Genomic DNA, 13,946 nt, shown 5'->3' with positions numbered 1-13,946 from the left:
CAAGATTTAGCAGAATGGGAAAGACGAATGATTTCTAATACCCACGTAGGTCCTAGACTCCTCAAAAATTGTTTTGGAGATTTGGAATTGGATTGGAATTGTATTAAGCGAAGTTCTGTTATAAAAATTAAAACTCTATGAGATTCAATTTCATAATGTATTATTAGAGTTTACATGATGGTGAGCAGGATAAAATAAGGAGTTTAGCCAACTCAATTTAAAATATCTTGATGTAAACCTAGAGAAACTGTTTAATATCTTCTCAGCATCATTTCAAAATCTTTTTTAAAAATGCTTTTTATTAGAGATTTCAGCAATAGTAAAAGATAATACAAATTGAAATAAAAAATCAACTGTTAAAAACCAATAGCATAATTAATATGCATTACAGCATGACCTACCATGATTACCTAAATAAACTATTGCTGCAAATCTTTAGAATGGATCAAGACAAATGTGCCTTTGCCTATGATATTTGTTTTCAAATGGATGACAAATACTCATAGACAACCTTATTTCTATAATAATGAATTTATATTATATGGTTTTTCCTTGAGTCGAATTCTTCTCATGAGATAGTTTAATGGAAAAAGAGAAAAGAGGCTGTTTTTGCTTTTATTGGGACTTTATTCTGGATCATAGATAGTTGACGAAGTTGATGAAGAATGAATTCAAATATCACCATTTATTTCACTGCTTTCCCCCCCCCCCCGCCCCCTATTTTTGCAACATTTATTTTAAAAAAGTTTTATTTTGCTTTGTATCATGGACTTTGGAATGATACATTATACATATTGTGATAGTAGTAAACGATGAAAATGTGATAAAATTATTTGGATTGTAAAACTTCAAAGTTGGAAACATGGTTTGTTGCTCGTTCAGTTTGTCACACATTTTGCCAATGCAATGCTAGCACTTATTTGTGTATATGTTGTATGTGGGCTCATAATTGTAAGTATAATTGTATTTATATTTATTTAACATAATTATATTCTTTCTCTCCTCCCAAAGACTCCTACAATAAAACCAACACCTCCAAAAAATCAGGTAACTCTGACAAAAGAGTTTCCAGTTTCTTCAGGGTCTCAACACAGGAAAAAAGAAGCGGATAGTGCATATGGGGAATGGGTTCCAGTTGAGAAGGACAAGGATGAGAACAAGGATGATGTGTTTCCCGATCCAGCCAATTTGGAGGTAAAAATTTGAAAGAGACTTGAGACACTGGCTATAAACCTTCCATTAAATCTATAGACATTAGATTATAATGTATTGTGCAATTCTCAAGTATAGAACGATGTGCTGTTTTTAGATTGTTCACCTGCTCCAGTCAAGTTGTCAAACTAATTATTTTAGTGTGTATCATTCCTTTCCTTTGGAAGTTATACAATTCCAAAGGAAAGTTGGAATATAAATTTCGTTGTGGAAAATGTATGCTTTTATAAATAAGAAAAAGCAACCACCCCAATGTATATAATTTGGCAATTAGAATAGGCTATATATTGTGTTGATAAAATTATTTATATGGCTGATTTTACAGTCAGATATTTCACTGGAGTTAGCATTTTTATCCAGGACCTGAGGCAGATGTTTGATGGTTTAAAGGTATTAATGCAGGATAAAAGCTGTTCAAAGTAGAGTTGTCTATTGCAGTTTACTGATGGTGATTTTGTCAATGCTGATGGTGTTCAAGTAACACACTAGAATGTTTTGGAATTGCACCTAAGAGGGCTATTACTAGTGATACTGTCCTCTCCCCCCCCCCCCCTGCGCGCCAATCATTGTACTTGTATTTGTAGGTCTTAATATTTTGTCATTTTCTCTGTTTTTCTATCTTCTATTCTGCCATCTCTGGGTAGTGCAGTGTCTATCCAGATTCAACACTGACCTGCTAGCTTTTGTTCTATTGTTAATTATTAATATAGTTGTAAATATACTGTATATTAGTTCTACCATTTATTTGTAGTATTTTCAATATTGCTTATTTCTCAGACTGTATTTGAATCATAACTAATGCTAGGAAAATGTATTCAAAAATTGAGTTGTGTGTGTGTGTCTATAAACATGTACTGCACATTGTAATATGGAATCTAAGTCATGCACCTTGTCCTTTTGTGATCCAAATATTGAGACATGTTAAATCTTGAATCCGACCTTGTGAGAAGTTTGAAATATCTTTGAAAGATAATTGTAACTTTCAGTGCAATACTATTATACTATCCAAACGTAATATGCATTTTTCAACTGCTTTCACAACAGATATAACATTAATGGGTTGTTTTATAACAAAAAATTGCATTGAGGGACACATTGTTTATGTGTGTATGCATTTATTTGTTTATTTACTGCTCATCTCGACCATAGGTGATTCTAGGTGGCTTACAACCAACTAAATGCAACAAGATAAAACATTAACCTTAAAATTGACTTAAAATTAACAATTCTGACAAGGAAGGGACAAGATACATAGGGGATAAAAGTGGAGTTAACCACCTCCAGTATGAAACATGCTCATTGGGGCACCAGATCAATTGGGAGATCTAGGCCATCAGGCCCTTTTGGAAAGCCAAAATGATGGGGGGAAGATTGTCTTGGGGAGCATGTTCCAGAGGGCAGGAGCCACAGCAGAAAAAGTTTTCTCTTAGACTCTGTCAGCCAGAATTCCTTGACCGATGGAATCATACCCTTTCTGCTAGTGTGGTTGGGGCAGACCAATCCCATTGGGATGAGATGGTTCCTTTGGTAACCTGGTCTCATTTCACAAAGAGCTTTTAAAGGTGATAACCAGCATCTTGAATTGAAGCAAACTGGCAACCAGTGCAGCTTGCAAAACAGCAGTCTAACAGGCCAACCTAGTGGCCACAATATTGGCTTGTAATGAGATAAAAATTTGTATTCCTCTGTAGGAGAATATTTACCTAAGTACATAGAGAAAAGATAATATTTTTACTATTTTTTTTTAGCCTGTGGACATCTCATCAGCACTGACTGAACGGACGATAGCCCAAAAGAGACTTACAGAAAATACATTTGATCTGGAGGCAATGTGCTTGTTAAATCGTGCACAAGAACGGGCAAGTTATAGTTTCTATTTCCCAATTTTATCTTGAAAATTTTATAAAACTCTGAGGAATGTAAAATCTTATCAGTTTTACAGATTTCTGGCAGTATTAATTTCAGACTTTTATGTTTCTTTAAAGCTATGTTGTTTACATGTTCCAATACATGCATACGCATTGAATTGTTTCCTTAGGATGAGTGATAAGCAAAACAAAAGCGGGGGGAAAAATAGTAAGCAAAATTGAAAGGAGATGAAATCTAATTTATATCTACATCTACATTTTTCTCTAACTCTCCATGTCTTTCATTTTGGAAAACTCTTTTCTTTGCCCATATAAATATACTGATTCAATTTTTTTTTTAAACTTCTCACTTCTTTGAAGATCTTACTGAATCCAATGTCAGTTTCCTTGATCTTCTCCTCCTTCCCAATTCTTGCTTCACTTGTTTGTTTTGCATTTCAATTCTTATACATTATTTCTACATGACCAAATCACCTATATCTCTTTTATACTGTTCAATCAATTGTGAATTAAATCCATATTCACATGCCATTCATTCTTAACACTATTTCTTTTTTTACTACACAAACTTTTTAAATAACACATTCCCACTGCATTCAATTTTTATGTTTCTCCTGATACACCAAACTCTAACTTCTGATTAATGAAGTGGTAAGCTGCAGACTAATATGCAGCAATTTCACTTCTATTCATTTTGTGCAGCAAGATTCATACAATCCATTACCTTTCTTCCTATTTTTATACATTTTAAAATTTCGCTATCAATTTTTCCCCCCTCAGTTAGCAGTTTATCAAGTTTCAAACTTTTTCTCCCACTCTCCACCATTTATGTATAATGTGCATCATTTACTCTATTTTCTTTGTTAAATACTAATACCTTGGCTTTCAAAACATTAATTCTTGTATATGTGCTCTTAATTGCATCATATGGTATAGCTGACATTTGGTATACATAATTTGGTTCTCAGAAAATAAGATAGTATCATCTGCATGCAAAATGCAGATTCATTTCTTAAACTTGTGCCTCCCTAATACCATGAGTATTTTTTTCGCCATACATATATTAAACTACACATCTTTACTGTACTTCCTAGTCATTATTGAGCCTTTCCTGGTTTAAAGGTCGTAAAATGGGGCAAAACTCACTTAACAAATGTCTCACTTAACAACAGAAATTTTGGGCTCAATTGTGGCTGTAAATCAAGGACTACCTGTATTGTAGCATAGCTAGTCAAAAGCCTTAGGAAATAATAAGATAGTGTCACACTCTAAGGTACAGAGTAAGGTTTATGTCAAAATAAAGAGTGAATCTTCTGCAGGTTTCCAAAAGTTCTGAGGGATTTTTTCCCCCTTAGAAAAGAATATGGTTCTATTGCTCTTCAAATAGCCATAACTTAACATTTAAATACTGAAATAATGGTAACACTTGGAGATGTTTTCAAGAAAGTATTATTTTAAATTGTTTTTGAAATGAAATGTACCAAGTTTTAAATTGATATAGCAAGAAGCACTATAACAAGGATGTTATTTTGATATATTCTTAATGTTTGGAAATGTTTTAATTAATTACTATGTTCCTTTGTAATTGCAGATTGATGCCTGGGCTGAGCTGAATTCTATACCAGGCCATTTTACAGGCAGTACTGGAGCACAGGTCTTGACTTCTGAACAGTTATCCAACAGCGGTCCCCAAGCGTGGGTTAAAAAGGTAGATGATACTCAGACAGATGAGTCCAAATGTCACATTTTAAATTCCTTTGAAATCACTGGAAGAAGTGATACTGATACTCTTAGGACAGTAATAACATCCTAAAATATATGCAGAAAAATAAATTAAAAGCATTTATTTTTGTGTTTTGTCACGATGTGTTTTGAATTCTGTATTTACACTGCTTAATAGCTCTGTTAGTACTGGTTTGATAGGCGGACTTTAGAAACTGGGAGACTGATATGTGCTCACCTGTTTAGAAATAACTGTTTTAATTTCTCCTAGGGTTACTGTTATTTTGTGCTGAAATTGTCTTGAAATGTGGTTCCAATTCTATGGGCTTTTCTATTAGTTTAAGCTTAGTCTTGATTCTGATTTCAGTACAATTTGGATAGGAACTCACTCAATGGTCAATATGGCTGTAAAAATTCACTTGCTTGCTTCTGTTGTGCACATCTTTGAAAGTGGAGTTTGCCTAACTCTGGCCTGAACTAACAGTATTCTTGGCTCTTAGGAGAAGATTCTAGGATTTTCTAGATTGCAAAGGCAACATTAAGAAGTTATTATCATTATCTTTATTAAATCCTAAGAACAATGGCCATACTTGATGGGGACATCAGTAGGAGACATGTTGATGAAAGTAGACAGGTAGTCTTTATAAATTGAGGAGAGGGGTTTTTTTTTCTTTGTCTGCAGAATATGATTGTGCATATTAATAGGGCAGTGGCAGAGCTAACACACATTTATTTGCATTTATTAGTTGTTCAGAAATAATGCAAAGATAATGAAAATAAAGACTGTTTGGATAGTTTTTGCAGTTGAGTTTTATATGACCGATCCTGGTCCGCTCATGCTCTGTTGCATCTGCTGTTTCTATAGCTGAAATCATAAAGGTGCTTGTAAGTTTGTAGGAACTATTGTTTGAGAATTTACAGTTTTGGAAAGTTCAAAAGACCCTTATATAGTGGGATTATATGCTTGGCAAGTACATTTTTACAGTCTGAATAAACAATTATTTATATATTTGTCATGCTCGCTGATCTATCAGTTTATTTTATGATTGTCTAATTCTGATTGGCTTTTTTCAAAGCCCTGTTAGTTGGAGCCTGCTTGTTTTTTAAAAGCATTGTAGATGAATCAGTGCATTTAGATACAGTAACCAGAGTTTTATATTTGTGTTTTGTTGATAAAATGTATTATATATACTTTTACACTTTTGTAATTAAAATATATGGGAAATACTGTAAATACACTATATGTAAATATTTCCTCATGAAAGGGTTTTCTCTATGAAATAAAAGTGGAGAATTGTTGGTAATTATTAACTTACAGCAGCCATTTTAACAAAAAAGTTCACTTCCATTATATGTCTGGTATTCAGCACCCATGTACAGTTCACAAAAAAGGCCATACTTTCTATAATATAATTGGCAGAGTATCTAATTGGTACCTGCTAATTTTAAGGAAATCTGAAAAAATGGAAAAATCTTGAATCGGGATGTCCCAGAAGATTTTGCAATAACCTTTTTCCTTGTTTTTCACAAGATGCCTGAGTGACACATCTAGGGGCATATCTTTTTTTTAAGCAGTAACTACTTAAATAGCTTTACCCAGCTATTTCAAATTGTTGACTGCTGAAGACTGCTCACATAGCCATTCTTCACAGAAGGCTGAAGCTTTGAAATTAATGTACGTAGTGTACATGTAGCTGCTTCTGTTTTTAGGATTCTAATATAGGAGAAATTTCCTAATTTTCTTAATCCCAAGCATTTTGTTCAGGTCTCTTATACCTATAATAATATTTATATTATATGCTTTGGATTATAAATCTCTCTTTTATAATAGAGTCTGTAAGGGGAATCACATATAATATTGCTTTTTTCCTTAACCTCCTACAAGTCTCAGGCAATTATTCACTACTTGAGAATAGTCATTGGAGGCCTGATACATAGAGTAGGTAGCATGTTACTGGTACTTTTTTTTTTTTTTATAAAAAGTGTTCGTTGGGTGTACAAATAGAGAGGAAGCTCTTGCAGTTCTGTTTGTGAATTGATGTAGTTTGCATTGTGTGATTTCTATCACCTTTGGTATGAAGAGAGTTGGGTAGAAGATTTCTCAGAGATTTATGAGATAAGACTGTTGAGCTTTTTAACTCTCTATGGTATTGTATGTCTCCACATTTTCACCCAAATTTAGAGGGCTATGTATATAAGACATTACTCTGTTATTGGAGCTGTCTCCTTGTGAGAATGATTATTTTTTTCCCCAATGAATAGGCAAATCAAAAGCACCTTGAAGCAGTAAATTTTAGATTTTGTTAAGTGTATAATATTCCTAAATATTTTTTATGTGAGAGTTTTCAATTGTATTCCCAGAAAATGTTGGTTTCTTGAATGAAGTAAGAAAGATGGCAAAATCTATACAAAATGTTACATACAGCCTATATGCATACAGAATTCCTGAATGAAAAGTCTTTCTTACAACATTTAAGTTCAGTTGCCATGATAAGCGTTCTTTCTTGCAAATTGACACTCAGTAGGACTTGAATGTTGCATATGATTGAGCTATTAATTTCTTTGCAAGTGAAATCATATGAAAAACAAATTAATTCCCTGTTATTACATATAATAAATATTCCCCATTTTCTTAAAAGAACAGTAGTTGGATATGTCAGATGACTGGTAAATTTTTCCGAGAAATGAAATGTTAAGTCTACATTGTATCAAGCTTTTAAAAAAACTGACATTGAAATTTGACTATCACTTAAAAATAAGAAGGATACGCTGAGGGTTATGTTTGTTAATGTGCTTTATGTTGTAGAAAGCAAGCCACTTTTAAAAAAGCAATTTGTGTATTTATTTGCTTGAATTTTAAGCAATGTAATTTAAAATGTTTGGGTATTAGGGTTTTTGATATCTTTGAAGAAAGAACAACTTTAGTCTGTTTGCATTATCATCAATGATGTAATCAGTTCACAAATACAAAAATATTAAATTCTTCACAGTACATGTGCAACACATTTCTTTTTAGGCTTACTGTATTTATTTGCTTTTTGAATCACATACATGGTGATTTCTTGAAGAGGTTATTTGTTAAATATTAGGCCAAAATAGAAAGAAAACAATACTAATTGCCCAGTAAAGATTGGTATCTCAAATAGCAGTCCTTTTTCCACCATATTTTTCAGATTCACTCAATAAGTAAGTGTGTTTAGGAGCACAGCCTTAATAACAAATGAAATGAAATCTTGCTTGATTTTCAGACTGTGTCCCATATATTACTATGAAAAATAGTCTTTTAGTTTATAATGGTAACCAAATTCATATTGTCAGTTATTTCCTACTCCAAAAAGAAAAGTCGGAATACTTTTTTCACCAACCAAGAAAATGTTCTTGTGAAGGAAAATGGGATAAGCATGATAGATCTAGGAGAACTAGTAGTGATTGGTGTTTTAAGGAATTATTACCAGGTTGAGTGCTGAAGTAGAATAAAGCGAGTTTTTTGGAAGTTGAGTTCCTTGGATATTCTGAATGCTGTGCTCTTCTGAAGCTTCCCCTGTCCCAGTACTCTGTCCCCCTTCAGGAGGACCTAGATTTCATCTGGAGGGACTGACAGCGCTGATCTTACACGATTGCTACAATGAACAGGAAACCCGACCAGGAATTCCCAGGTGAAAAATGTATAGGAGAAAGCATAATGGTATGCTATAACAATAATCTTCCCTTACTTCAGAAATCAGTGTCTGCCAATATTACTCTCTCCTGAAAGCAATGCAAGATCCTCCAACAAAGTAAGCATTTGTGTAATAAAAAAACAATTGGGGAGGGGGCACTTAAGAACAGGATTGGTATATAGATTTCTCCAATTTTTGCAGAGGTTGGAAAACTGCTGATTTTGGATCATTTTAGGAGCTTAAACCAACGTCTGATGATACTGCTATATTAGATCTCTGTAATGATAAACATACACTTTAGTTTACCTGCAACTTAAAAACAGACAAGAACGTAATTAGTTATTTCATCTAAGGGCTAATATGTTCTGTCATGGAAGTAATGATCTGATTTCTGTCATTAATATGCTTCCGAGCAAGGCTTCTTGTCTCTATAGAAAAAAATTTAGAAGCATGTGAACTGCCTTTTGGCACTCTGGAAGCATTTTTCAATGATATATTCCTGATGTTGTGGACACTGTGGCTACAGAATGCAGATTAGAAAAAAAACATGGATTGTCTGCCCAAACCCAGATAAGAGAATGGAGTTAGATATATTTTCAGTAATTGGAAATTAGAATTTCAGTTCCATTTGTAATTCCTTTTTCTATATTTTTGTAGCCCTTTATCATCTTAGTAGCCTTGATATTCTGCATTTCAAATATAATAAAATACTTTGCACATACATACATAAGCACACATAGCAGTGAATGTGAGTTTTTGTGATATCAATTTAGCTGCAGTGTCCATCCACATTACTTCTCCCCTCATTTTATTATTGCTCCTTCTTTAGCATAATGCTGTTACTTCGTAGCTGTAAGTATAGATATAAAGGCAACTCTTAACAACTTCACTGTTCCCATTCCCCAATCATATTTGTTTCCATTTAGAAGTAAAAATCATGAACACCACTGTCTCTTACATATGGCCATAAGAAATGTTGTTTACTGTATGTGAGAAATATTGATTTGGTAACAATATTCTTTAAATACTTAACATTGGTTTAAGTGAAGTTTCATTTCTGAAGTAATTACAAACTTTGCAGAAATAGTCAGTGGCAGACATGGTCTGCTCACTGTAGTCCGTTCTGTGTTTTTCTTATAGGTATTCACCCTTGCACCCAGGATTGGGTCTTGGCGTTCCCATTTGTGTGGGCTTTTCTTGGCATTGAATGAATCTGGTAAATTGTGATTTCTTACCTCTTTCGTTCCTAACTATCCCTGCACCAGTTTGAATATCATTTTTTTTTCCATTACAGTGGTGTTGAATACTTACTCTGTCAGGCGTTCTTACTGCTAGGTGCTTTTATTAGATTTCATTTGCTCGTCCTGTAAATTAATTTGTAGATCTGTCAGCATTTTTTTACAATAGGAACAAGAAATGGCTTGCCCTAACTAGCGACAAGAAATTTTCTACTTCACTAAGTCTTGTTTAATATAGAGAGATTTAAAGAATCACAAAGGACAAATTGTCATAGAAGCAATGTAGAGTCAGAGCAAAACAAATAATTCAAAATTTAAAAACTTTTACATGTTTCCCATATCATTTGTTGACTTTATAGTTATCTATTTCAATAATAACCAATCTTGACTTATTGTACCTTTGTACTGGAAAAATATATTAATAATATTGTAGATTTAGTTCCTCCATACTATGAAATAACATAGTCACCATGTAATGTTATTTCAAGTACTTTCTGATAGTGATTGTTTAGCATTGTAAATAAAATATTAAATGTATATACTTAACAGGCGTTTTATTTTAGCTAGTTTTTACTAGCCAAGTGGTTTCCAGAGCAAGATACGTGCAAGCTGAAATAGACAGGCCTTGTTTAAAGTATCTGGAGGATGTGAGGCCGGAAATAGCTCATATAATTTTCTCATGTAGATGAATCAGAGTGTTGTTGTATTTGACATCAACGACTGTTAGATGTAATTTGCAGGGATATAAAGGCTTGTGGGAATAATCCATACCTCATGAATTAAAATGCCTGGAGTGTTTGACAAGGAGTTGTAATGTGCAATCCAAGAACAACAGAAGAAATATTAAGATTCCACTTAGAAACCATAAACTTCAGCACCTAATTAAGCATTGATTCCAGTACTTATTTACAGATAAAAAGGATATGGGGATTTTAGACAAAAACTGTTCTTTTTCCACTGGACTTTGGCACATGTTTTCTTTTGGGTTCTCTCATTGAATTCTACAACTGGATAACCTGTGAACATAGTGTTATAATCAACTTGATGCGCAATTAGAAAACAGTACTTCTTCAAAAATGTTGTACTGTACTTCAGTACTTTAAACAAAAACTGTACTTTAAAAAAAAAAACCCATGTTATATTTCATCTTCGTAGGAGGAAAAAAAAAAGACTATTTAGGATTGTGCTCACCTGCGTTTCAAACAAAAAGGCTTCTTTTTATTTTGCCCCCAATAATTAGGACAGTTTCTGATAAATTCTTGCAACCTCAAAGACCTTCCTGAAACAATAGGTTCCTGGCATTTTTGTGAACTGGATACACATTGGTGATGAAACGGACATTGTTGATGAACATTCTATCATTGCAAAGCAGGTACAAAAGAGGAGTCGGAGCCCTGGGTGACATTGACTGGGGTTTGTATCATACTCTGCATGGTTGCCCTTTTCTAATGAGAGGTTCGTGGAAAGGAGAGGGGAGGATGAAAATGGAAGTAAGTAAAAGCCATTCTAGAGGTGTATCAACTCGAAGCAGTTGGTAACTGGCATCAGCTAACATGTTTCTGTGTACACAAACTGCATGGCTTGCACCAGTCAAACTGTTTCTGTGAGAGGTAATGTCTGCCTCATTTAGCCTTTTCTTACATAAGAAACACTTTTTCCAAAGTAAAGTTCATTTGCATGGAATACAGACATCTATTTAATTGTATTATATGGGCTGATTTAATACTTGAGGAACTCATTTTACATATGTTATTGGAAACACTACAGTTTGCTTTCTTAACAGGGATACAGAGATTAGTATTGCAGTGTGTGCGTATGTCATAATTTTCTGTGCTGAAGAACAAACCTATTTACTGTACACTCAGTTCGCTTTCAGTGCCTATTTTCAGTCATTGAAATGTAGACTGAAAGCAGAGGGGTTTCTATGTATAGTTGGTATGTTAAGTTTTAAAAATGATGTGCTAATACTACACACACAGACACATAAATATATGTATGTACTTATATGTTTGTGTGTGTATATATACATACATCTACACAAGCAGTTTGTTGTGTTGGGTCCTTGGGTGGGGCAGAAAGAGAGATGATAGTTCACAGAATAGCCTGTGAACTTTCACCCCTCTATATGGAAACTTGTTTCAGGGCCAAATCTGCCTTGTAGCTGCCTTCTTGCCACGGTCAATGCCAGCCCTACTATTCACAACACTGCAGCCATCGAGGCCTAGGTACGTAAACGTTTAAGGAGTTTTTAAAGAACTATAAAGCAGAAAGCATTTTAGTACAGTTGATATACTCTCACTAATAGTATGATTTTTAAGGTTTTCAAAACATTTGTCCTGTGTTACTGTTGAACTGTATGGCTAAGCTTTTTTCTTTTAAAGATGCTTCTATCATGCATGAGGAGTTTTGTGAGGGAATTGGTTTTCAAAGACCCAGATTGTTTCTGAAAATGTAATTGGTAAAGGAGTATGTTTTACTCAGTAAGTAGTATATCAAATACGTTTTTGCTTGTTTTAATTATACTTTTAATTTGAAACAATCCATTGAAGTTTTCTAGAAGGATATGCATATATGTTGAAGCCTGAGTTGAATTGTAACTGAAAAATAAGTTGAAACAAATGAACTCATTGCTGAAAATATTAGAAAAGTCTACAATTTTTCTAAAAGTGTGTTAAACAAAGGTGTTTTTTCTTCCCTTTTTTTCCCGCTTGGGTAGGATCAGTTTCTCAGAGCTGCCCCTGTTAGTGGAGGAATGGGAGCCCAACTCATGAGAAAGATGGGATGGAGAGAAGGAGAGGGCTTGGGAAAAAACAAAGAAGGAAACAAGGAGCCTATTTTAGTTGATTTTAAAACGGATCGGAAAGGTGAGTGTCCAGTTCAGTTTACAGTTCTAATATGAACAATCAACTGCTCTTTGAAACAATTATGTCTTGATTTTTCTAAAACCCACCCAGGAGAATGCCATACAATTTTCCAGGGATAAATATTTACCTGGGGAGCACACAGGGAAAAAAAAAAATCCTGGTCCTCTGTCCCTAGTTCTTACTTTGGGGTAGGAGAACTTCATAATCTCTATTCAGGAAGCATGAATTGGATGGATTGGCTGAACCTAGTTTGAGAGTGCATACATGACAAACCACAAAAAGCTCATATAGGTTACAGTTAGTGTCCTAAACTGTATTAAGTAGTTTACTGACAATTACTGTGGTGCCTATAACAACCATTGGTATGAGACCAGGGATTCTTGCCTGCTCAAAGATAGGCTGCTACATTTGTGTGTCTGACCAGAAACCTAAGATTTCCAGAAATACTGTAAAATTTTATTTTAGCTACCATTACTGTTGTAGAAAAATACTCTCCTAATTTTATGATTTTACAAATGTATGCATTTTTCTATGCTTTGTGTTGTCTTACATTTTTATATTTCTGGTACAGTTTTCCCCAAAATAAGATATCCCCTGATAATAAGTCCAATCGGGCTTTTGAGTGCATGGCAATAAGGCCAAGCACTTATTTCAGGGTTCAAAAAAATATGACAGGGTCTTATTTTCAGAGAAACACGGTAATATCACACACACACACACACACACACACACACACACACACACACACACACAATGTGCATATGTGGTATTAGACCATACTCTATATACATGCCTAGGGAAAAAAAATCTGCTTCAAGCTTAAACTGGCCCAAATGCTAATGGGAATATTCAAGTCATTGATCCATTGCAGAAGTCAAAGAGAATTTGAGTGATTTGGATTCCAAGAGAGTGCTATTCCACAGGGCAGGCTCAGGAACAAGGTATAAGGTCCTGCAGGATAATCCTGTTGAATAGATGGGACTTGGAGCAATTCTGTTGCTTTTAGTGGGGAAAGCAGAGACAATTTGAGATAAGAAGTTAAATATTTAACTGGTCCTGAACTGTGTAGGCTTTATAAGTGATGTATGTTATGAACTCAATAATTTTATTCATAAAGTACAATGATACTGTGGTACTCAACTGCGTTGAAACTCATCAAATTTGGTATTCAGTGCATTTTGACATGAAAGTTTTGCCCCGGTACTCATTGTTTGGTACTCAACACACAATTTCGTTGTATTCATAGTATACAATGACAATTAGGCTATACTACAATTGCAATAACACTTAGACTTATCAGACGCTTCACAATGCTTTACAGCCCCCTCTAAGTAGTTTACAGATTCAGCATATTTTCCCCAACAATCTGGGTCCTCAGTTTAC

General features: G+C 34.1%; 1 protein-coding gene across 9 annotated transcripts in view; it reads left to right on the top strand.

Moving 5' to 3' along the window:
• The window catches only part of SON (SON DNA and RNA binding protein), a 34,548-nt gene that overhangs the window by 17,897 nt on the left and 2,705 nt on the right, over positions 1–13,946 (top strand). The window contains exons 6-11 of one of the 9 annotated variants that reach the window (XR_011600425.1): positions 1,012–1,194; positions 2,961–3,071; positions 4,672–4,788; positions 9,602–9,677; positions 11,072–11,924; positions 12,416–12,430. Coding sequence is in view for 7 of the 9 variants with exons in the window: in XM_070944332.1 (XP_070800433.1) it covers positions 1,012–1,194; positions 2,961–3,071; positions 4,672–4,788; positions 9,602–9,677; positions 10,940–11,028 (576 nt within the window). In the remaining 2 variants the exon portion in view is untranslated. Of the gene's footprint in view, positions 1–1,011; positions 1,195–2,960; positions 3,072–4,671; positions 4,789–8,520; positions 9,686–10,939; positions 11,926–12,415; positions 12,564–13,946 lie in introns of those variants that run through there. The other 8 variants (XR_011600424.1, XM_070944332.1, XM_070944333.1 and 5 more) reach the window with 8 other exon arrangements.

The sequence above is a fragment of the Pituophis catenifer genome, unplaced genomic scaffold, assembly GCF_029215685.1.
Source record: "Pituophis catenifer annectens isolate HBS135680 unplaced genomic scaffold, rPitCat1.0.hap2 SCAF_4, whole genome shotgun sequence".
Classification (NCBI taxonomy): domain Eukaryota; kingdom Metazoa; phylum Chordata; class Lepidosauria; order Squamata; family Colubridae; genus Pituophis; species Pituophis catenifer.
Note: the sequence above shows the minus strand (reverse complement) of the source record. Positions and strands in the feature narration are given on the sequence as shown.